Source organism: Gigantopelta aegis, chromosome 9 (genome assembly GCF_016097555.1).
Source record: "Gigantopelta aegis isolate Gae_Host chromosome 9, Gae_host_genome, whole genome shotgun sequence".
Classification (NCBI taxonomy): Eukaryota; Metazoa; Mollusca; class Gastropoda; order Neomphalida; family Peltospiridae; genus Gigantopelta; species Gigantopelta aegis.
Window position 1 is genome coordinate 74,086,354 of NC_054707.1, and position 26,038 is coordinate 74,112,391.

Sequence of the window (26,038 nt, forward strand, 5' to 3'; positions counted from 1 at the left end):
TCACACTCTCTTACAGTCAGAGTACTCGGGCTGTTCATAAGCAGTAAAATAGCACACTGTTATTTTATGACTAAACAGTAAAACTATGAATACGTACCCACAATTTTGACATTTCTTCAAGTTTGTTAACGTGCAAAACAATGTGTTGTCTGTCATCACATTTCTAATAATAAACGTGCCACTAGGGGGCGTTGCGCGTGTTAAACCGCAAAAATGTAAATGCCGCGATATCGTGGAACCCGCGATATCGTGAGCAAGGAGTATATATCAAGTCATGATGTGTGCTGTCCTGTCTGCGGGAACGTGCATACAAAAGATACCATGCTGCTTATGTCAATATGTGGTGGATTTTGTCTAAGACTACTTATCAAAAATGACCAAATGTCTGACATCCAATAGCCAATGACTTATAAATATACGTGCTCTATTGGTGTCGATAAACAAAACAAACTAACTTTCTTCGCCTCTTTTTACACACCATTCTTTTGGGCCTCTAAGAAAAAGGAGGAAAATACGATATAGTTTTTCAAACAGCGCTTAAAATTCATACGTCGACGTTTGTTTTATAAGTTTTGTGATATAATTAGTACATCTACGTGTATATTATACAAAGGACACAAGGACTGACTAATATTCAAAAGTAATTTTTGTTTGTAGTGATGCCAAAGAAGGAGTAAAAAAGTAAACCAAAAATCCCGTTGTGATAACAAATTATCTCCCTTGAACAACTTGGGAAGTTCTAGTAGTCAAGTGAAAGTAGGATGACTTTTGTAAGAGGATTTGTATCTGGCGCTGTTGCCTCTGTGACGTGTTACGCAGTTTATACTTTCGTTTTTATATCTAAAGACGAAGACATCCCTGATTATTCACGAATCCGGATGAAAGAAAGTGTTCCATATTTAGGTATTATGTTTTTCTGATCCATATGGCAAATTTAAGTTTCATGTATACTATTTGTATGTGTATGTTGAGGATATTAAAGCTGGATGGTTAACTTGAATAAACACATCAGTCGCACTTATTTGTTCAGTATCATGAACTACCAAAAAACATGTACCGGGTATGTATCTGGAGATAACTGGTGAATAAATGAAAACATTTTAATTGTGCTTTTGTAAAACATGATAACCCTAGTTTTTCCTTTTGGTGTTCTCTGTATCATCTTTACTTTCCTGAACAAACAATAGATATTTTGACTGTAGAATAGTCTAATGCAATTATTGGGCTTATAAAAATGAATATGTGTATCAAGCAAATACAAAGCTAAAAAATATCTTTCATGTTGCTGTTTAAAATTTCAGTTATTACAATTGCCCCCATTTTCACTTGGGCTTTTAATTCGCACTAATGTGTGAAGTAAATTAATTACTCTTAGTCTGCCAGATGTAGAGATACACATCCTTTTGATAAGACTGATACAAAGTGATTAGGTGACAAATCCCATTTTATTGCTCAAATTAGTAGGGCTCTATAATACCTAACTCTGTATGGTGATATATCTAAAGACTTGCAGTGTTTGTGAATTGCAGAAATTGATGTTAAATAAACCATTTTAGTTCATTCAATCAAAATACATATATAATACGTATGATGTTTTTCAAGTTGGTTTTAACACACAAACTGTTTTAATGTACAATGGCACAAATGTCCATCCGCGTTACCGGTAATGGAAGGACAAGTTTTTAATTAGTCACAGTGACTAAATTTATATAATTAAACATTAATATTTTTTTTATAACTTATTAATATTTCTAAGCTATTAATTGATCATATGTACTAATTACTTATAATATTTAAAAGTAAAAACATTTAGCTAAATATGTATTAAAGTATAGTATGTTTTACAAGTTAAAGGTAGGGTCAACTCAAACAAGAGCCTTATGTGTTGGAAAGATGCATACCCAGACCACCAACACATACTGACACTTTAGCAAATGAAAAACGCGTAATTTTAGAGTTAATAAAAAACCATGATTATTCCTGATAACTGGGGGCAGCCATTTTGTTTCGTTTTTGTGACATACGGTGGGATAGCTCGGGGCGAAGTGACGTCAGCTCCTGACCATCTCCTGTATGTACAGTGTAAACAAAAGCAGTAATTTTCGACAAGGTGCTTCTCTTTGATCAACCTGACTTGTAAAACAGCATAAATGACGTAATAATATAATAAACTATTTAACTGAATATATTTCAAGTTGCATTAATGGAACAAAATGGGGTTATAGTATTTTTCTCTGTTTAATAATCCAAAGGAAAAATGTACACTATTAGGCCTATTGATATGCTACGTTGGAGCAAAAACGACAACCCACGATACCCAAGTGATAATTTTCTTTTCTTTGGGACTACGTAATTGTTCAGTTCTGTGGTTTTAGATGGAAAAGTCTACTTAAAGGGACTCACCCTAGTTACGGCTAGTTGTTAACCATTATGGTGTTGTTTTTCGCTATTAAACCCATTTTTTCACAAATAAAATTGCACTTTACTTACATTTTATTATTTAGAATACACATGTCCATTCACCTGAAGTGCTTTTTGGTAATCCTGATGTTTGTAAAACCACGAAATGCATTTTTTGTATTTCTTAAAAAGCCGCGCTCATTCGAGAAAAAACCGTTAAGCAAGCGAGGTCCAATCTATTTTTAGAGGGAATCTTCCTGTGTAAACTTCACAGATGTTGGTATACCACATGACCGTTATCATTTTGGTTCGATTTGTTTTCTCGTGCACGGTTCGCGCAATCAACATCCGATTTGTTGTCGTTTGCTTGTTGTTCAGTTGTGAGATTTTTCTTCACAGTTCATGAACATTTTCAGTAACAATAAAGTTCAGACAAGTAAGTGTCTCAATACAAAACGTTACAAACCCTTAAAACCAATAATTTTGCTAAGTCTTACGATATCTGGAGAGGGGATACAACCAGGACAGAACAGTTGGAACATGTCCAGGAGAGGTGAAAGGAACGCACCCCAAGTCTGTGAAATTTGTCGTGACGTAGGCATTGTTGTGCTTTGAGCGACATCTACCGGTGACATCAGAATTCTAACTTTCAGAATTATTTCAAGCAATTGGGACATGGGGATTCCCATGGTATTTATTGATATAAAACCTGCTTTTTCACTCCATTTGATAAAAACGTGATCTATGTGTGTTACAGGTTTGTAGATTAACCAAATTATAATTTATTTTCGCTGGATGGAACTAGGGTGTGCGGCTTTAATCAATAGTTTTACAGAACTATTTACAGTAATAAACCATGTCCATTACAATTTTAGTGGTGACAGGTAATATTCCAGAATACCGGTATGTACTTTTGTGTCTAGACAGCTTCAATTAATTGGCTCATCTGGTTACCAATCAAATACACACCTGCCAATCAGGAATCACAGGTAGAAGCAACTAACAGCATAGACCAATTAACTAAGAAAACACTCCGTGTATCATTTCAGTACGTAGGTTAATGCATGGGCAAAACATTGTTAATTGTTTCGACTTGTTGTGTAGCGACTTTGACAATGGTATTTTATTTTGTATTGAAAAATAATATATATAGTGCTGGATATACTTATTGCTGGCTTACTGGGATGTGTATTATTAGAGAACATTGCAATGTATGACTATTTATCATCCCGCAAAAACCAGGTAGATTGTGTTTCTCTAGTTCTAAGCCTCATTCCTGATGTTACGCGTTAAGTATTACATAACCACCAGCTCGCCAGAGGGCGTACTTACAGAGATGGTACAAAATGGCTGCCCCCCCCCCCCCCCCCCCCCAAATTAGGGAAAAACAGTGGGGAAAATTCGGGCAGTTTTTATCTGGGTAAAATTTCGGGCAAATCAACCCCTCCAGCCCCTCTAAATCAAAGAGTCCCCATACGCTCATGGCTGCACCCGTTATATATAATAGCCGTCACAGTTAACCGTTTTATTAATTAACTATACGATTATACGTGTTGATATTAAGCAATAATGTGCATTATATATTGTTGAATATGCATACCAGGCCAAATGCCTTAATTGTTCTCTCCTTTAAAGTTGTTTAATATGTCTTCTAGATAATTTTTTACTGTCTAGTACGGTTTAAAAAAAACGTATACATTTTTTGATAAAAATTTACTCTTGTTGAAGTCTAAAAGAATAATATTATATGATTTTCTAAAATGGACATAATTAACTAAGTATCTAAGAACTGTAAACAGTTTTGGAAACTTGACATAAATTGATCATACCACACAAGTTAATGAATTCACAAATAATTTATTTTCTCAAATGTGGCATTTAGCTTGATCTTGCCCCATATATAATATACAGGGCTTCAAAATGGAAGTAAAATATGCCCGGCTGTTATCTTTTAAATTAGCAGACCAAAAGAAATATGTCCATGACAGTCCTGCTAAGAAAAAATATGGTGAATAGAGGGTTTAGAATAGTGTGTAGTTTGCCTGTGATAGAATATTCTGAGTACTCTGACCATAAGCGAGCAAGACAGACATATGGACAGTTATGATACTCGTTATGGCCAGAGAAACTGTATATATCACAACTGTGCATTCTGTGTCTACCAAACGGTAGTCAAAGATTCCCGCTCTAATGTACAACAACAATCCTATGTTTGACGTGACGTTAAATACGTAAAGTTGCATTGATCATTTCAGAGTTTGCTCATAACAAATATTTGACATATTAATTACTAATACACACACTACAGAAAGAAATCCCACAGCACCCTCTTTTAATAATGTTCCAGTTAAATATGTATGTGCTGGCAGGTTTCTTCCTGTAGTGTTATTTTCTACTTTGTTTTTATTATGTACCCTTAAATTATTTTCTGACAGAAAGCCTGCTCTTTGTGTTTGCACATTAAATGTTAACACATCTATTGGCAAGTAAACATGATAGTGATGGGTTACATTAAAAAGAAAAGGGTTACCTGAATTTGTTTTTGCATTGTCCATTCATGTCAATGGGTTATTCCGATTGTTAATTGTCAGACGTCTGAGTAGTAGTCTGAACAGGGCTGCTCTGCCACTTGCAAAATTCGCCAATTGCAAAATTTAGGAACTATTAGGGAATTTTATTTTAATTCTGCGAACAAATTTCATGTAATAAATGGTATTTTGTTGGAAAATAACTGTGATTTAGCATTTTATAAGATAATTTGGCAAAATGTTTTACTCATTCAGAGCCCTGAGTCATCTAAATTGTCTACTCTTTTCTTTTCCTTTTTTCACAGAAGATGTAAGACTACTAGAAAAACCCCGTGGGATTTTAAAATATGGAATTCCAGAGTATGGGCCAAGGCTTATTTACTATAATGACCATGTTTTGGCATATGATCGTTTGAAGAAGACACCTGTCTGGGTTGCAGAACATATTACACCCAGAAATCTGAATGGTTTGTATATTTATCATCCATTAAAGGCATTTACAGGTAGGAGATATCGCTTGCACTATAATTTGCGATATGTCCTGTGATATTCTCCTAGGAGATGTTGCTTCTTTTTTTGTCACTGTGTATGTTTCAGCGCTAAACCTATCATTAGTGATGTCACCCCACTGTCATTCTGCATACCGGTACCAAATATAGTGACATTCAACCAACATTACTGACATTGTTTACAATTGTCGCAAATGAAAAGAATGATAATGGATGACAAAAAGAATAACCCCCTCGTGTCTTGTGATATCATAATATATCAGCACTTATTGATAAAAGTATAAAAAATCCTCTGCAAGCCTCAGATTTAATATCACAAGACATTCGGGGGAGTATTCTCTGTATATCACAAGACACTCGGGGAGTATCCTCTAGACATTCTGGGAGTATCCTCCGTATATCACAAGACTCTCGGGCAGTATCCTTTATATATCACAAGATACTCGGGGGAATATCCTCTATATATCACAAGACACTCGGGCAGTATCCTTTATATGTCACAAGACACTCGGGGGGAATATCCTCTATATATCACAAGACACTTGGGGAGTATCCTCTATATATCACAAGACACTCTGGGAGTATCCTCTACATCACAAGACACTTGGGGAGTATCCTCTATACATCACACGACACTTGGGGAGTATCCGCTATACATCACACGACACTTGGGGAGTATCCTCTATTTATCACAAGACACTCAGGGAGTATCCTCTATACATCACAAGACACTCGGGGAGTATCCTCTATATATCACAAGACACTCGGGGAGTATCCTCTATACATCACACGACACTCGGGGAGTATCCTCTATATATCACAAGACACTCGGGGAGTATCCTCTATATATCACAAGACACTTGGGGAGTATCCTCTATATATCACAAGACACTCGGGGAGTATCCTCTATATATCACAAGACACTCGGGGAGTATTCTCTATACATCACAAGACACTCGGGGAGTATCCTCTATATATCACAAGACACTCGGGGAGTATCCTCTATACATCACAAGACACTTGGGGAGTATCCTCTATATATCACAAGACACTCGGGGAGTATCCTCTATACATCACAAGACACTTGGGGAGTATCCTCTATTTATCACAAGACACTTGGGGAATATCCTCTATACATCACAAGACACTCGGGGAGTATCCTCTATATATCACAAGACACTCGGGGAGTATCCTCTATACATCACACGACACTCGGGGAGTATCCTCTATATATCACAAGACACTCGGGGAGTATCCTCTATATATCACAAGACACTCGGGGAGTATCCTCTATATATCACAAGACACTTGGGGAGTATCCTCTATATATCACAAGACACTCGGGGAGTATCCTCTATAAATCACAAGACACTTGGTGAGTATCCTCTATATATCACAAGACACTCGGGGAGTATCCTCTATACATCACAAGACACTCGGGGAGTATCCTCTATATATCACAAGACACTCGGGGAGTATCCTTTATACATCACAAGACACTCGGGGAGTATCCTCTATATATCACAAGACACTCAGGGAGTATCCTCTGTGTATCACAAGACACTCGGGGAGTATCCTCTATGTATCACAAGACACTCGGGGGAGTATCCTCTGTGTATCACAAGACACTCGGGGAGTATCCTCTATATATCACAAGACACTCGGGGGAGTATCCTCTATATATCACAAGACACTCGGGGAGTATCCTCTATACATCACAAGACACTCGGGGAGTATCCTCTATACATCACACGACACTCGGGGAGTATCCTCTGTGTATCACAAGACACTCGGGGAGTATCCTCTGTGTATCACAAGACACTCGGGGAGTATCCTCTATACATCACAAGACACTCGGGGAGTATCCTCTATACATCACAAGACACTCGGGGAGTATCCTCTATATATCACAAGACACTCGGGGAGTATCCTCTGTGTATCACAAGACACTCGGTGAGTATCCTCTGTGTATCACAAGACACTCGGGGAGTATCCTGTGTATCACAAGACACTCGGGGAGTATCCTCTGTATCACAAGACACTCGGTGAGTATCCTCTGTGTATCACAAGACACTTGGGGAGTATCCTCTGTGTATCACAAGACACTCGGGGAGTATCCTCTGTGTATCACAAGACACTTGGGGAGTATCCTCTATACATCACAAGACACTTGGGGAGTATCCTCTATTCATCCACTGAAAGCAGGGCTCGAACTCAAGAATTTGAAATCTACTGGATAATTTGTTTTTAAATTGCCATCTGTGAAACGGCCCACTGATGGCAGTTTTTAGCCTGCCTACATACATTTTCAAATATACAAATTTATGTTAAATACTGGCATACCTATAGTACATGTATACACCAGATATATTCATTTTGCTGTTGTTGAGGAGTTTTACACTAATTTTATCCAGTGCCACAAAAGTGTCATCAGTGATTTTCCCAAGTCACGGCAATTTATATCTCAACGAAGGCAATTGCCGTTGGTGCCATCGTTAAGTTCAAGCCCTGTGAAAGTTTTTAAAACTGAATACCGACTGACTTGACATGGAGAGTGCATGATGTATCCTAGTGGTTATTCTCTGACTGGGTTTTTCCCGTCCCAACCAGTGCCCCACAACACATGTACCTGACAATCTGTGGAAAAGGAAATATAACAGGGAACATTTTGCTCGGTATCACGTCACAATTTTCTATGCAAGTTTCAGAGATTACTACACAATTCTAAAATGTTTAATAATAGTTGCTACTCAATTTTTAACTAATCACCAACTGTCATTAGTAAAAATTATAAAAGCTAAATATTCCCTGCCTAAAGGATCCCTTGCTGCTAATGAAAAAAAATGTTGTATGTTTATTCTAAGACTATATATCAGAATTATCATGCTTGACATCCAGTAGCCGGTGATTCATAAATTGATGTGTTCTAGTGGTGTCACTAAACAAAACTAACTTTTAACCTATAGTCCATCCCATCATTCTATAAAAAAAAAAATTGTAAGTAGTTTCAGTTTGGTTTGAAGTGAAAGGAATTTAAAGTGTTTTGGAAATAACAAAATAATACAGTTTTTGTGTAAAATAAATAACTTGTAGTAAATTTTATAGTATGAAAAAACTATAATGGTAATTTATGGTAAAGTGCTCGCCAGCCTGATCGATCTTGGATGAAGCCCTCACGTGGGTCCATTGGGTTATTTCTTATTCCAGCCAGCAGTGCTCGAACTTAACGACGGCACCGGTAAAGCTCCTCAACAAATGCAAAATTTATTCACCTGGTGTACATTATCTGCCAATATTTAACATGTGCACATTTGAAATGTCTACATACAGCAAAATAACCTTTTAGTCATGTGTATTTGCTGCAATGTCAAATTGCCATAGGCAGACTATAAATTGCTGTCGGTGGGCTGTTTCACCCATGGCAATTCTTTTAAAAAATGCAGTGGGAAGGAAGAATGGAAGGAAATGTATATTTTATTGACGGTTATATGGCATCAGACATATGGTTAAGGACCACACAGATATTAAGAGAGGAAACCAGCTGTCGCCACTTCATGAGCTACTCTTTTCGATTAGCAGCAACGGATCTTTTGTATGCACCATCCCAACACCTTTGATATGCCATTCGTGGCGCACTGGCTGGAATGAGAAATAGCTTAATGGGCCCACTGGTAGGGATTGATCCCAGCGCGACTGTGTATCGAGCAAGAACTTTACCACTGGGCTACGTCCTGCCCCTAAGTGCAGTGTGAGACAAATTCTTAAGTTCGAACCCTGATCCAGTGTTCCACAACTAGTGTAACTAAGGCCATGGCATATGTATATACAATCCTGTCTGATCCAGTGTTCCACAACTAGTGTAACTAAGGCCATGGTATATGTATATACAATCCTGTCTGATCCAGTGTTCCAGTGTAACTAAGGCCATGGCATATGTATATACAATCCTGTCTGATCCAGTGTTCCACAACTAGTGTAACTAAGGCCATGACATATGTATATACAATCCTGTCTGATCCAGTGTTCCACAACTAATGTAACTAAGGCCATGGCATATGTATATACAATCCTGTCTGATCCAGTGTTCCACAACTAGTGTAACTAAGGCCCATGCATATGTATATACAATCCTGTCTGATCCAGTGTTCCACAACTAGTGTAACTAAGGCCATGGCATATGTATATACAATCCTGTCTGATCCAGTGTTCCACAACTAGTGTAACTAAGGCCATGACATATGTATATACAATCCTGTCTGATCCAGTGTTCCACAACTAGTGTAACTAAGGCCATGGCATATGTATATACAATCCTGTCTGATCCAGTGTTCCACAACTAGTATAACTAAGGCCCTAGCAGATGTATATACAATCCTGTCTGATCCAGTGTTCCACAACTAGTGTAACTAAGGCCATGGCACATGTATATACAATCCTGTCTGATCCAGTGTTCCACAACTAGTGTAACTAAGGCCATGACACATGTATATATACAATCCTGTCTGATCCAGTGTTCCACAACTAGTGTAACTAAGGCCATGACACATGTATATACAATCCTGTCTGATCCAGTGTTCCACAACTAGTGTAACTAAGGCCATGGCATATGTATATACAATCCTGTCTGATCCAGTGTTCCAGTGTAACTAAGGCCATGGCATATGTATATACAATCCTGTCTGATCCAGTGTTCCACAACTAGTGTAACTAAGGCCATGACACATGTATATACAATCCTGTCTGATCCAGTGTTCCACAACTAGTGTAACTAAGGCCATGGCACATGTATATACAATCCTGTCTGATCCAGTGTTCCACAACTAGTGTAACTAAGGCCATGGCAGATGTATATACAATCCTGTCTGATCCAGTGTTCCACAACTAGTGTAACTAAGGCCATGGCATGTGTATATACAATCCTGTCTGATCCAGTGTTCCACAACTAGTGTAACTAAGGCCATGGCATGTGTATATACAATCCTGTCTGATCCAGTGTTCCACAACTAGTGTAACTAAGGCCATGGCATGTGTATATACAATCCTGTCTGATCCAGTGTTCCACAACTAGTGTAACTAAGGCCATGGCATATGTATATACAATCCTGTCTGATCCAGTGCTCCACAACTAGTGTAACTAAGGCCATGGCATATGTATATACAATCCTGTCTGATCCAGTGTTCCACAACTAGTGTAACTAAGGCCATGGCATATGTATATACAATCCTGTCTGTGGGATGATCAAAGTTAAAGTTTGTTTTGTTTAATAGCACCACTAGAGCACATTTATTTATTAATCATCAACATTTGAGATTTTTTACTTACAGTTTGAGAGAAAACCTGCTATTGTTTCCATTACTAGCAAGTGGTCATTTATATGCACCATCCTATAGACTCTGACAGGGTATCACATACCACAGCCTTTGATATACCAGTCATGATGCACTGGTTGGAATGAGAATTAACCCAATGGGCCATCAAATGGGATCGATCCTAGACCGACTGTGTATCAGTGTGGGATGATCATATACGGTATATGAAAGATCCCTTGCTGCTAATAGAAAAGAGTAACCCATGGACTCAACACCAGGTTTCCTCTCATTATATGTGTGATCCATATCCATATGACCAATGCCTTAAAACCATACATGTGTAGATACCGATGTGTTTAATAACAGCTTTCTTCCTTTTAGGGATGGGATTTAGCTCATTATATGTGATCCGTATCCATATGACCAATGCCTTAAAACCATACATGTGTAGATACCGATGTGTTTAATAACAGCTTTCTTCCTTTTAGGGATGGGATTTAGCTCATTATATGTGTGATCCGTATCCATATGACCAATGCCTTAAAACCATACATGTGTAGATACCGATGTGTTTAATAACAGCTTTCTTCCTTTTAGGGATGGGATTTAGCTCATTATATGTGATCCGTATCCATATGACCAATGCCTTAAAACCATACATGTGTAGATACCAATATGTTTAATAACAGCTTTCTTCCTTTTAGGGATGGGATTTAGCTCATTATATGTGATCCGTATCCATATGACCAATGCCTTAAAACCATACATGTGTAGATACCGATGTGTTTAATAACAGCTTTCTTCCTTTTAGGGATGGGATTTAGCTCATTATATGTGATCCGTATCCATATGACCAATGCCTTAAAACCATACATGTGTAGATACCAATATGTTTAATAACAGCTTTCTTCCTTTTAGGGATGGGATTTAGCTCATTATATGTGATCCGTATCCATATGACCAATGCCTTAAAACCATACATGTGTAGATACCAATGTGTTTAATAACAGCTTTCTTCCTTTTAGAGATGGGATTTAGCTCAGTCCGTCGAGTATGCCCACTTGCTTGTGTTGCAGGATCAAATCACGTCAGTGGATCAATTCAGCTGATTGGGTTTTTTTCTCGTTCCAACCAGTGCACCACAACTGGATAAAGGCCATGGTATGTGCTATCCTGTCTGTGGAAAAATATACAGGCCGTCAAGTATCCTACTTTTTCCTATTTATTCATATATTTTTTTATGAGTCCCTATTTAGCCCTCTTTTTGATGAAAATTCCTATTTTTTCCCCTTTTTTTCTCACTTTTGACCAGTTTCATATTTTGAATTTTTTGGGTTTTTTAGCGACACCATATTTTTTCTCTTCACACCATTTGCTCCAGATGACTTGCTATGAGTCATATTGTGATATCTGTGGCATAGTCATTGAAATCTGAATATACAGATGGGATGCATGGTTACAGGCTTCCAGTTATTAATTTTCACAATGCAATATAAAGTCCTCTTATATATAATTTCTGAATTTATGGATATGTTTCTGTTTTTTGGTCATATCTGATCTTGTTGAATGCTCAAACTAGAAAGAAAAACAACAACAATAACAACTGCTAAATTGGGTGGGTGGTGGGTGTTTGTGCAATTATCTTATATTTTCCACATTTCTCATCACGTCTAAATTGTATGAAGTCAGGCTGAAGCTGTTAGGGTTACCTCTGATATACTGGTGCATGGTGTCTAAGGAAGTAGGACTTCAGTGCTCATTTGCAGGTTGTGCTTTGCTTACCGTAACAAGTATTCTATTAAATGTGCACACCTGCAGTATCATAATTATTTGACATATTTTTACCAATTCAGTTAGAACACAGCTACTAAATCCAGCTATATTATCCAGTTGATCTACCAAGAGAAAACTAATTTTAAAAATAGTGTCCATACCCACATTCAATCACATACACACACACACACACTGCCATTGCTGCTGTTATTGATGGTGTCACTGGGTCAGCAATGTCTTGTTGTGTGCTTTTTTCAGTCAACACCCCTGTCATTTCAGAGTTAAAATTTGACCTTGTAACTTGTATTATTCAATAGCATAAAAGGAATACTGCATTGTGTTGCTTTTTAAAAGTCTTACTCCAAAAAACCAAATTCAACCACTGCATTGTCTGAATAAAAAGTGGTGGATCGGGAGGGCTATAAGGGGTATTGGGAGACCTTCTTAAAACAATAATTAGTGCCTATTTTATTCCTATGATATACACATTGTCTTATTTTCCTGTATTAGTATCTTTTCTATGGTTTTCTATTTCCATATTTAGTTTTTTGAGATGGCTAACTCACTTGACCCCTGCAATATTCTCTATTTTGGGACGTTTACTTTTATACAAAATTCCTATTTTCTTCCTATTTTGTGGGCAAAATTCCTATTTTAACCCTATTTTCAGGCAACAAAAATTCCTATTTTCCTATTTTTTTGACCCACCACCTCACTTGACGGCCTGCATGTATATAAAAGATCTCTTTCTGCATTAGGAAAAATGTACCAGTAGTAGGTTTCCTCTGATGACTATGAGTCAGAATTACCAAATGTTTGACATCTAATCGCCAATGATTAATTAAACAATGTGCTCCAGTGGTGTTGTTAACCAAAACTTTCTTCCTTTTATTTTTTATTTTTGAAATGATGAAAATCAACGTTGCACTGGCAGCCAGGTAGTGTTTGCAGTCTGTTTGAACACTAATTGCTTGTGTGTACATCACGGCACAATAATTAAACTAACTTTGGGTTATTTCATAAGAATTTCCTGAGAAACTAGTAATGGCAGGATTAAAACACATAAACCAACACAATACTGTAAATTGTTTTGAAATGATCAGTGCAAGCATAAACCAACACAATACTGTAAATTGTTTTCAAATGATCAGTGCAAGCATAAACCAACACAATACTGTAAATTGTTTTCAAATGATCAGTGCAAGCATAAACCAACACAATACTGTAAATTGTTTTCAAATGATCAGTGCAAGCATAAACCAACACAATACTGTAAATTGTTTTCAAATTTTTGGTTATGGCACTGTGGAATTGATTTTTTAGAATGTGAGTGTCGAAGGCACCCACAGTCGCCTGGGGGACATCCTCCAGAATAAAAATGGAATTTAGGATCTCTCGGATGTGTTTTCCAGCTATCTGTGATATGAATTCCTTGGTCACCATCACTGTCATTCGTGCATAAAAACCAAAATATTCTTCCACATATGGCGAAAATATTTGAGAAAATAGTGTCTGAGCATATTATAAATAAAATTAAATGTTCTGATAAAATGTATCATATTACTGTTAGGCTTTAATTTTATCATAGGTCAACTAAAAAAAAAAAAAATCTACTATAAAAATTGGGTATGGCACCATACCCAAATAATATTTTTGGGAGATGGCATTTTACCCGTTTTACCCTCTGGCAGAAACCCTGCTCCCCCTTCAAAATTTCCTGCACACACATCTGTTGTCCAATCCTTCATTTTAATATTACTAGTCTTTTGGGTTACATGAAATATTATTTACGGTATGTTTTAAATTTGATCCGTTATAAAATTACTTTACATCAATATTGTGCTCTTGTAGGTGATGCCAACAGAAAAAAGTCTAAATTTAAGCCGGATCCCGACATCCCAGCACAGTTTTCAGCGAGAAATGAAGATTACTTCAAAAGTGGCTGGTCCCGAGGTCACATGGCACCAGCTGGAAATTACAAGAATGATCAGGTGTGGTAGCAGTTTGTCATATTAATTAGAAATTTAACTGAAATAAGATTTTTCCTGTGCATTTAACTTTTTATTTTTAATAAACAAAGGACTCCTTTGCTGTTACTCATAATAATGTGATTCTGAATCTTAAAAGATTATTCTTGAGTTAGCAGGGAGTTTGTCGTCCTATTCTTCTGAATCAAACTTTATACATACAGGTAATTAATGTAGATTCAGGGCTCTAAATTACATTAAAGTTGAGTCAAGAAATGCAGTGTCCAGAATAAGTAAGCCCAAAATAAGATCTCAAACCATTGAAATGTTAAACTGTAATTAGATTAAAATAACTTTGCATTTCTGACTATCCAGATCTCTTTACCAGCTGTTAATAATATTAACGTCAAAGACATCAGTGCATTCAAAACACACAAAACACCTGTTGCATGGCTGTTAACTGTCCGTCGTGAGATGGATTTCCGTCGTCAGAGAAATTGTGGAAATTATTTTTTCAGTCTTTTTATTTTTTTAAAATGAGAATCACTTAGGCCGTTTTCGGTTTCCGTAATGTCAACCCGATCACTTCGGCCGTTTTCTTTGCCCCACTGACCCCCCCTTTAGGTACCTATCGGATGGGTATAATCTACCATACATTTTGGGGCCGATGAACGGCCCCATTCCCCTAACGTAAATTCTCAATCCAATATCAAACCTTTTCCCAATTATGACCCAACAGTTTCCCAATAAAGATTCCCAAAGTTGCTCTTATCGCGGATACTTGAACTCATAAAAATGTTTTAAAATTTAGCTAATTGTATATTTTTTTTAAATCCTGACATCGAACAAGTTTCGTTTTGGTTTTCCGATCGATTACGAACACGTGACGAACAAGTCTGACCTGGATATGCAAATTAGTTTTAGCCTGTTTTGATACAGTCTGTTGTGCCGTAGTTTTTAGTAATAATGCCTACATTGTCTGATATAATACAGTTTTGGTAGAAGAATACAACTTTTTGTTTTAATTCATCCAATTGCGTTAACACATATTTGGGATCTATCGCAACACGTCCAGTCCGCTATTTACATAGTCCGAATGGACGTAGAAAGTAAAGTATTGACTTAATGTGCACCTGCACTATCATTTGCTGTGCTATTTTAAGCAGACGATCTTATTTTGTAAAAAGGTGTGTACATATGTTTCGTACTTTTTTTTCTCAAATATTTTTTTTTTTTTTTTTTTTTTTTTTTTTTTAAATGATTTTTGGTATGTTTTTTGTAATTAAAAAAACTACAAAAAACGTTACTACAGTAGTTGTAAATTAAGTGAAAAAAACCCACCTTTAAAGTAATGGCCGTACCCGATGTCACATCATATGATGAACAGCACGTGCGAGTTTGAACACTGTTAAAATGTAATAGTTCTGCTGGGAGATATTAGATTGCATATTATAGATATTGAAACTTAATAAAGTTGATCCGGTCAAATATAACATTTACCGACAAACGGTATGTTACTTCTTTATTATTTACGATTGAATAATGGGATCATTCGAGAACTACGCAACGTGCACTAAGGAGTGTGGGAATTATGGGATGTGACAAAACATAATAGGGGAGGGGGGTGGTTGTGGTGGTGGTTATTGTGCAACGTAATTTTAATTCATAAAGTAAAATGCAACCAGTCATTGCCATTTTATTGGTAAAATATGACACGGTCACAAAACGTTACAAGGGGAGAGGGGTATTGAAACTGCAAGATTTTTTATTGTTAAATGACACAAAGATCAACAAAGTACTATTCAACATTAGCGTAATGCAGTATCAGACATTGGCTTTTACCTCAATTTTTAACGACCCCCTCTCCCTCCCATAATGAATTTGCAATAACACAAGGGCCACCCGATGTAAATCTATTTGAATATTTGATTTGCCGTCCATCAGCTAGCGGTCAAGCCTAAATAAACAATATCATGCAATAATGCAAACTTTAAAAAAATGCCCGTACTAGGGCCGTAGCTTATGAAAGAACACCCCAGCAAATGTCAGCCTAATAGGACTATTTCTCAGTGGCGTAGCCCGGGAAATTTTTACCTTTTCACTTATTAATAACTTTAAAAAGGTTCCTGTGTCATATCCCACATATCATTCACAACATTTTACTTTTGTTAACAGCCATGCTGTTGTGTCCAAGTTAGTGTGATCTAAAGCCCAATGTAGATTAAACATGTTAAGGTTTCCTTCACATTTACTTTGCAGTGTTTAACAAGTGATGAAAGGCAATGCATTTTGACACCTATTTTTGATATTACAATAATATGCATCACAGCGTTGGAGCCATTCAGTAGGTGTTATCGACAGGAGCAGGACATAGCCCAATGGTAAAGCTATCGCATGATGCACGGTTGGTCTAGGATCGATCCCCATCAGTGGCCCCATTGTGTTATTTCTCGTTCCAGTCAGTGCTCCAGAACTGGTTAACAAAGGTTGTGGTATGTACTATCCTGTCTGTGGGATGGTGCATATAAAGCAGTCCTTGCCTTTTAAAAAACAAAGTCGAGTGAAAAATCGCACTCGTCAAAATGCTACGGCGAGTGAAAATCAAGCATTTATTAATTTAGTAATTGGTACATGTAAATGTAGAGACATATGTTGCAAAAATGAACCAATAAACCAATAATGTTTTCTTCTAATTTTATGTTGTTTGGTTCATTAGTGTAGTCTGACTTCTTTTCCCTTTCAGGAATGGAGTTATAGTTTATTAAAAAGTTTCAGGAGTAGTACTATAGAAATATAATTATGACATGTATACACTGATGCAGACTATTTGAATGTTTAATTACCATATGTACTATTCAGATAATTTGATGCACACAATTATATATATACCTTTTCAGTGTTAGATGGTTTGATGAACGTGCAGCTAAACATATGTAGGAATCAACTTGTCTTGAATTTGACTGTGATGTACAACGAACATGATTAGGATAGTTGGGATGGGGAAAAAAACCCACTGGTTCCGAGGAGGTGGTTCACGAACTACGACCCAAGCATATCAGGTGTGCACTACTGACTCATATTATTAAAACATTTAAAAAAAATAATAACTCGTGAAATGTGGGCCTACAATTACTTCAATTGATAGTGTTAGTTGGGACATTGACATTCACGTGGCATTTTTAATTCAACAATTACGCAACCAATCTCCCTCCCTAAACATTTTGTAACACGTCATTTAACCTACCACTACAAGTTAGAACAGCTCTGACAGCGTTACGTCACTGATCTAGAATGGCCCCAATACTGTTAATAACAAAATACACAAACTCTGTCATTCAAAGGATTTTATTCCAAACGTGGGATGCCATAATAAAGATAATTAAAAAAGGTTTTTTTAAAAACCCATAATTTTAGACACCATCATGATCAATGCGTAATAAGTTGTCAAGTAGACCAGCGTGTGCATGCAGAATTCCAAGAGTAAAAATAATCTGACCTCGATAGCTCTGATTGGTCAGTATGCCACAGACTACTGCGCATCAAATCATGTTCCAGTCACATGGTCTGTGACTTTCTAACAAACGAAAAACAAATTAAAGAGTCGAAAATTATCATTGATTACTGTTACTATAGTGTGTACATATATACATATCTAAATAACATATGCACATTCATTAACCACTAGCTGAAAGACAAATATTTAAATGAAGTTTTATTTGATTTTTTTTTAAAGATAAAAAAGAAAAATTATAGACGTTAAAAAAATACCTACCCAGTAGGCTTATTCCTACATACCTATTATCATTTCTTTTCCTTCTTTTTATTATTCCGTCTAAAAACATTTTTTAAAGAAAGTATAAAATTGCATGACTGCCATTTTCGTAAGCTTTGTAGGCTAACAGTTATGAACTAATCGAGACAATTAAGTTCATTTGTGTAGGCTACAGAAGCCACTATTTACATCAGTCCATTTCTCTTTTTGTCATAACTATATGAACTGTATAAATGAGTTATCCTTATCAGACGTTGTGATCTATTACCTTACAAAAGTGGACTGTTTCTAATTAATAATAAATTAAATAGGGAAAGAATTTTGATTGGATTGATATGTCTTCGAAGATGTCTATTAAACCTGTGTTTTCCGATTTGTATAGCAAAGATAAGTACCAGTCATATATTAAAATCTTGCATGGACGCTACCATTCTCGTAAAAAAAAAAAATCTGGTATTATTAAATGGATCTTTCTATCAGCTACATACGGTAAAATAGTGGCAATCAATATACAAAATTACGTGTGCTGTTAAGTGTAACATGCGTTATTTTTCACACTCGCCAGATTGAAATTACGTGCGCTGTATGAGCACGATCACACCCGCACACCTTAAAAAGCAAGGTCTGATAAAGATCCCTTGCTGCTAATTGAAAATAGTAGCCCATGAAGTGTCAACAGCAGGTTTTCTCTCTCAATATCTGTGGTCCTTAACCATATGTCTGATGCCATATAACCGTAAATAAATTGTGTTGAGTGTATTGATAAATAAAACATTTCCTTCCTTCCTTATCAGATAGCTTCCTACTATCAACCCCTGCGTGTGCTGTAACTTCACCGTGGTGCAGGGGTGTAACATTCTCTTTCAGAATGGCCAATACAGCACAAAATTGAAGTTTTGAGTAAAATTCAGTATCCGTAAAATTCTGTGATATTTGTGTTTTTGCACAGTTCTTTACACTGTTTTTGTTTGTCTTGAATTTTTATATTGATGTTGATCATCACTTTATTTACTTGCATTACCATAGTTTGACACCCAATAGCCGATGTATTTTTCGTCCTGGGGTGTCGTTAAACATTCATTCATTCATTCATTCATTCATTCATTCCTACTATCAAACATAATGGACATCCTGTGCAACACAAATCATAGAAAGGTTTTGAGGTGTGAGGATTCACAAAAAGAGGTAACAATCAAATTTTCTACAGTTTTGAACTTAAAATAATCCATTAGTTGTATTTACTGTTTTCAACATGATGAACATCCTTTAAAAAGAATCTGTCTCCTTTCATACATGGTCTGACTCCCAATAGCCAGTTATGATATATTTTTTGTGCTGGGGTGTTGTTAAACATTCATTCATTGATTCCTTTCATACAGGGAGTGGGATCTCGCTCAGTCGGTAGAGCACTCCCCTCAGGTGCTTTGGTTGCAGGATCAAACCCCCTCAGTGAACCATTATCTGATTTGGTTTTTCTCCCCGTCCCAACCAGTTCCCAAAGACTGGTATATATCATAGATCATGGTATGTACTGTCCTGTATGTGGGAAAGTGCATACAAAAGAGCCCTTGCTGCTAATGAAAAAATGTAGCTGGTTTCTTCTAAGGTTATAATATGTCAGAATTATCAAATTTTTTTTTTTTTATCCAATAGTGGATGATGAATGAATCATTGTGCTCTAGGTATGTTAATAAACATGTTTAATGTGTCATTAAATAAAGCTTTTCTTTTTTTTTCCCCTTTCTTTCTTTCCTTTTATACAGATATTTTTCAAATTGTTAGATATTTATCTTTTTTAGAAATCTATGGATGAAACGTTTTTTCTCACCAACATTGTTCCTCAAGATTACAAAAATAATGCTGGCTTCTGGAACCGATTTGAAATATACTGTCGCGATTTGGCAAAGATATTTAATGATGTCAGAGTGTTCACGGGCCCCCTGGTGCTCCCAGACTTCAAGGAAGATGGGCGGCTCTATGTTACATACCCGGTGAGAGTTAAATTTTAAATATTAAGATCTTCATTCTCTTTAATTAAAACATTTTATTTAATTGTGCTCACATGGCTCAAAACTCCCCAAAAAATATCGTGGCCCAAAATTGTTTAATGGATGATGGCAAATTAAGGTAAGCGAACCATGAACCACGAGCAACATTTTAATGTGGAATAAATAATGCAATACAAATATTAATAGTGGCTCATATGTTATAGCTCTAAAGAAGATCGCCCAAATAATATTATTTGGGCAACTAACGCCATTATTTTTTAATATTTAAGTCGCCCAAACAGGACATTGGTTGCATTTGGCAACCTGGCCACAGGCCGTTTCGAGCCCTGGCTCAAATGTTTTTCAAAGATCACCATGATTCTTAAGGTCTTTAGATCCAGAGTTCAAAATAGAAATTCACCTGCTACAAAAATAATCCAAAAAATCACAGATAATTTTTCAAGAGACAGGTGTATGTACGATTATCTCATCTGCTATTTAGCTAAAAATTCTGTTATATTAATATTTTAATTCTATAATTATCTAAAATACATCTCAGAGGCCCTGATTTTTCACTCTACATTGTATCCCAAACACTCCATTCACCCTGTGTTGTCTTAATTTCCAGCAAGACATATTGTTTTCTTAGCAGGACATAATTCTTTTGGCCTAGCTTCTATTAAAAAACCCAGCAGGCCGTGTTTTAGTTCTGTTTCAAGCCCTGAGGTCAGTTTGGATTAACTGTATCCATTTGATTGTATTATTAAAAGGGACTATCCTGAGTTTGCTGTCAATGTAATACAGGGCACAATATTTCATGAGAACCGTTGTTCTGTTCGCGTGTCGGTTACACAACTTCAGAATCACGAGAATAGCCAATTACGAGAACTGCCAATCGGTTACATGGTGAACAATTACATTCTAAAATTAAAAAGTACCATATATCAGTAATGAAAGTGAAAATCAGTTTGTTTTTGAACCACTAATGTAGCATAGAATCGTAGTTCAGGTGTTTTAGAATTAGGTAAGCTTAACTCATCGGTTAGGAGAACTATATTCACATAACCAAACAATCAGTTACCTAAGTAAAGCTCACGTGAACTAACTTTCGGTTATCTAAGATTTTGAAATATTGTCCCCTGTAATATGTGTCTAACTAATTAAGCCTTCACAATTAAATTACCGTATAGAGCACCCATTCTAAACAAGAAATTTTGTTTAAAAGACTATTAGTCAGTAATAATAACAAGAAGAAGCAGATGATCATGATGAATGTAATTTAAAAGATGAATGTAATTTAAACCCATTATTTTATACTGGTTTTATTTGCTGTACGGTTTTGTTGTGTTTTTTGTTTTTCATTATTGCTATATTTTTCTCTTACAGGTGATAGGACAAAGTCAAGTCTCTGTACCAACACATCTTTATAAAGTGATTGTTGCAGAAACCTCTAACACGAATCAGACACTGATTGGAGCGTTTGTAGTACCCAACAAGCCAATAGGGTATGACTACGATCTTAAAGACTTTCAGGTCAAACTCGAAGATCTTGAGATAAAATCTGGAATTACATTTCTTCCGAAATTGGACCAAACGGCAAAACGTGCAGATCTGTGTAAAATTGAGAAGTGTCAGCTGATGACTGCCAAACAGTTTGAGCTGTATGTTTTTGGGCGTCGGTTACAAGGTGTTAAGAATATTAATCAACTGCACAAGATATGGAAGGAATTAGAGGAGAAAAATCTAAAACCTGATGAATTCTTGGTTAAATTGTACAAGAGAAAAAGGACAGAGCTCGAGAAAAAAAATAAAAAAAATGAACTGTAGGAACAATTTTAAGGTGCTCTTATTAACTTTCAAGATTTATATGTCAGTTGACAACTAAGTCTGTTTAGGTAGAACTTATCATTTGGTTGCTTCAAATTGGGAGAAAAAAAAATGTTTGTGCAATTTTTTAAACTATGTTGTTACATGTAGTTGATTTTTTTTGTAAAATTGATTTTTTATTTTTTTTTACTATTGTACACTTATTTGTATTATAGTTAAAGGATATTATTTTATCTATGGCAATTGAGCTGATTAAATATTTTGGGCATAAAATAATATTTACAAAATGGATTGAATTTAATCTGAACTGCTAAAAGTGACCTGTATTTAAGCATGTTCAGGGAGTACAGGGAGTATTCGTCTGCTCACAATTAAAACACGTAACCACTAGTCTGATGGGCAGTCTTTGTTCCGACTGACTATGCAAATAAAGGTAGTACTAAACCAAATAACTTCCGGCTGGGTCAAAGTTCAAGGTGCACCCAACTTTTGATAGAGAAATTAACAACACAAGTCCTGTGATTGGTGATAAATGTGAGTGTGTTGGTTGTAAAAACAAATAGTTTCATCTGGGCAAAATATATATGCAATTTTATTTCATCTAGTACCACTGGGTCAAGTAGCCTTGTGCTTGAAACATGTATGGTGCGGAATTAGGGTAGTCATAGATGCTACCCGTTATCTCTGAAATGAGCAGCTTGACCCCCAATTTTTTCTGATTCACTTTAAGGGTGTGGGGTGGTAGTCAATCTAATTAAAATTAGCTCCACTGGTTAATTATTATTACCTGTGGATCTAACAGCACCCCGTTGGAGCTCATGTCCAATTCACCTTTTTCATTTGACCAATCAAAACCTTACTTGCAAAATCATGCCAGTGATTTGAAAAGAATTTGAAAACATTCAGGATTATTCCGAGGGTATACAAAATAATTCGGGTGAATTACGAAGTATGCCGGAAACTAATTTCAATATAAAATTTTATATAAAATTTGTTTCAAGACGAAAAAAAACAACCCATGATGGTATAGCCATAAAATCTGTTTATACTAGTATACAAACCCGCTGTCGTCACTTCATGGACTACTCTTTTCGATTAGCAGCAAGGGATCTTTTATATGCACCATCCCACAGACAGGATAACACTTACCACGGCCTTTGATATACCAGTCGTGGTGCACTGGCTGGAGCGAGAAAGGAATAAAGGTAGCGCAGGACTAGGTCAATTTATACTTTGATCGCCGACCTCATGCACAACTGAAATTGTATGTTTTATTAGGTAAACAAAAAAGCGTTAAACGAACACGCACTAAAATTTAATATGAACTGTTAAAATCATACTGAAGTGACTGAAAAATAAAGATTAGGTTTGAACAGAAGGATTGAGCGAGTAGGCGGTGAAGTATAAATCTAGGTTAATAATTCACTGTCCGTCAACGGCTGGATTGATGATGCAAAAATTATGAAGTGCATAAAAAGTATTCATGCATTAAAATGACAGCCAGTCCTTTGTCAAATTCAAAATGTAGCGCCTTTCGGGTCCGTAGGAACAATATTTCTGTAGATCACAATCGCTAGTGCATATGCCACAGCCTCTATGAGTCTTATGGGGGATGAGGTGGCATAAGCCAGATTTCTTAGCTTTTTGTTTATATAAACTTGGACTAAAAAAATATAAAATAATAATAATAAAAATAAATGAATTTTTGTCCTACGGGTCTGTGTATCGCTCGCCCTGTTTTTTTTGTTTTTTTCTTTCTTCCCCACCCACTGTAGGCCCGTAAGAACGTTATTATCTGGACTGGGGAGGATGGGACACCATCTCTAGTGGAGGAGGGGGCACAATATCTAGTAGCGCGGGGGGTGGGGGGGGGCACAAGCCACATTTTAATCGTTTTTACTAAAGAAAAATCTTTAAGTAACCCCCCTCCACCCCCACCCCCACCCCCAAACAAAAAAAACAAAACAAGCAAAACATTTTTATTATTGAGTGGTGGGAGAGGGCACTTATCCGGTTCCCACGGGCTTGCATTGCCCGACTGGTTCACAGAACTTAGCCGTGGTATGAACTATGGCAAAAATAGAAACTGTATTTAAAGTTACATTCTCTGGTTACCATGTTATAACATCATGTACAAATGTGAAATACAAGCTCAAATGCACTTTTAAAAAAGTCGTATGTGTTCGCTATGAACGGATGTCGTCAAACTCCTTATCCTATAAAAGACGAAATAATATCGAAGACTGACTACAGAAACTATATGGCTACAAATTAATTTACAACATTCTAAAAACATCTTGTGTTTTGTCAACAGACCACCTAACTCACATGTGTCCTGGATAGATATGATTGACACTCAGTTGGAAAAGGCTTTAAATGAAAACCTTGATATAATTGTTATGGGAGACATTAATATCGATTTCATAAATGGTTGCTCTAATACCAAGTGGAGCAATTTAGTGAAGTCATATGAATTGACTCAAACAGTGGATAAGCCTACCAGAATAACCGAAAATTCTTCGACTATCATAGATCACATTTATTGTACAAACACTAATATGATTACTCAAGTATGTATACCAAGTTTTGCTATTAGCGATCATTATCCTGTCAAAGTTAGTCTTAATCAACATACAAACAATTCTGATATAAATATGATAAATAACACTCATAAAACTATATCATATAGGTGTTTTAAAAGATTTTGCACTGAAGACTTTCTTTTAGACATTAACAATTCCAATATAAACAATATTTTTTCATGTAATGATGTCAATATGGCCTTATTACTTTGGCACAACACACTAATTAATATTCTGAATAAACATGCACCTTTGAAAATAAAACGAGTTAGACGATTTGAACAACCGAAATGGTAAGTGATAAGATAAAATACCCAAGAATGCAACTTGATAATTTTCATAAAATAAAAGACTGGACCAGCTACAAGCTATGGTGCAATAAAACATTAAATTTCATAGCTGAGGCTAAGAAGGATTTATTTCAAGATGCTGTTCAGAATAACAAACCTTCAAGTTTCTTATGGAATCATTTCAAAACATTATCTGGAAAACGATCAGGGTTACCTATGCCTTCAGAGTTACAAATAAATGACAGTCTGGTTACTAATGCAAGGCATTGGGCCTGGAATATTAAAGCTTAGTAATCACACACTAGCTCCACTCATCGTACACATAATCAACGTAAGTATTGCTGATGGAACCTTCCCATGTGCATTAAAAATTGCTAGAGTCACACCAATATATAAAGGGGGTGAGAAAGACAAAGCAGAGAATTACAGACCTATTTCGATTTTACCAACAATAACAAAAATATTTAAGAGGCATATCTCAAATCATCTGTATAAATACTTGACTAAATATAACCTCCTACATGATGCTCAGTCTGGTTTCCGTGAAAAACACTCATGCCAGACTGCATTGGTACACCTATCAGTGGATCATATCTATCGATAATGATAACATGGTAGGAACCATTTTCCTAGATTTAAAAAAAGCCTTTGATCTTGTAGATCATTATATACTTCTTTATAAAATGAAGCTTCTAAATTTTTCTGATCAAAGTCTCAAATGGTTTACTTCCTATCTACAAAATCGTCAGCAGATTGTCAAAGTTGGGAACTTACAATCCTCATCACAGCAAGTAATGACCGATGTCCCCCAAGGTTCAATTGTCGGTCCACTACTATTTATTATCTACATAAATGATATGCCCTTGTATGCCAAACACTGCTCTATTGACATGTATGCCGATGATGCAACCATGCACACATATGGTAGTAACCTAACAGAACTAGAATTAAATTTGCAGGTGGATTTATTGGGCATTCAAAAGTGGTGTACAAATAACAATATGGTTTTTAATCTTCAGAAAACAACTTGTATGTTAGTAAGTACAAGTGTACAACATATAAAATAGCCAGGCAGCACTCAATACAAATCAC

General features: G+C 36.2%; 1 protein-coding gene across 2 annotated transcripts; it reads left to right on the plus strand.

Annotated features, from left to right (window-relative positions):
• Positions 1-512: 512 nt before the first annotated feature.
• LOC121382225 (nuclease EXOG, mitochondrial-like) lies at positions 513-22,223 on the plus strand. 2 transcript variants are annotated; one of them, XM_041511751.1, is made up of 5 exons: positions 513-903; positions 5,234-5,395; positions 14,372-14,511; positions 20,059-20,250; positions 21,634-22,223. In XM_041511751.1, exons 1-5 carry the CDS (start codon positions 762-764, stop codon positions 22,072-22,074), a joined length of 1,077 nt encoding a protein of 358 aa, XP_041367685.1. In that variant the 5' UTR covers positions 513-761; the 3' UTR covers positions 22,075-22,223. The 2 variants fall into 2 exon arrangements, with proteins under 2 accessions (XP_041367685.1, XP_041367686.1); XM_041511752.1 differs by lacking the exon at positions 5,234-5,395.
• The last annotated feature ends 3,815 nt before the right edge of the window (positions 22,224-26,038 follow it).

Coding starts and splice junctions, on each gene's coding strand:
- LOC121382225 (XM_041511751.1), top strand. CDS start 762: ATGACTTTTGTAAGAGGATTTGTATCTGGCGCTGTTGCCTCTGTGACG. Junction 14,512..20,058: donor GAAATTACAAGAATGATCAG/GTGTGGTAGCAG, acceptor TATCTTTTTTAG/AAATCTATGGATGAAACGTT. Junction 20,251..21,633: donor GGCTCTATGTTACATACCCG/GTGAGAGTTAAA, acceptor TTTCTCTTACAG/GTGATAGGACAAAGTCAAGT.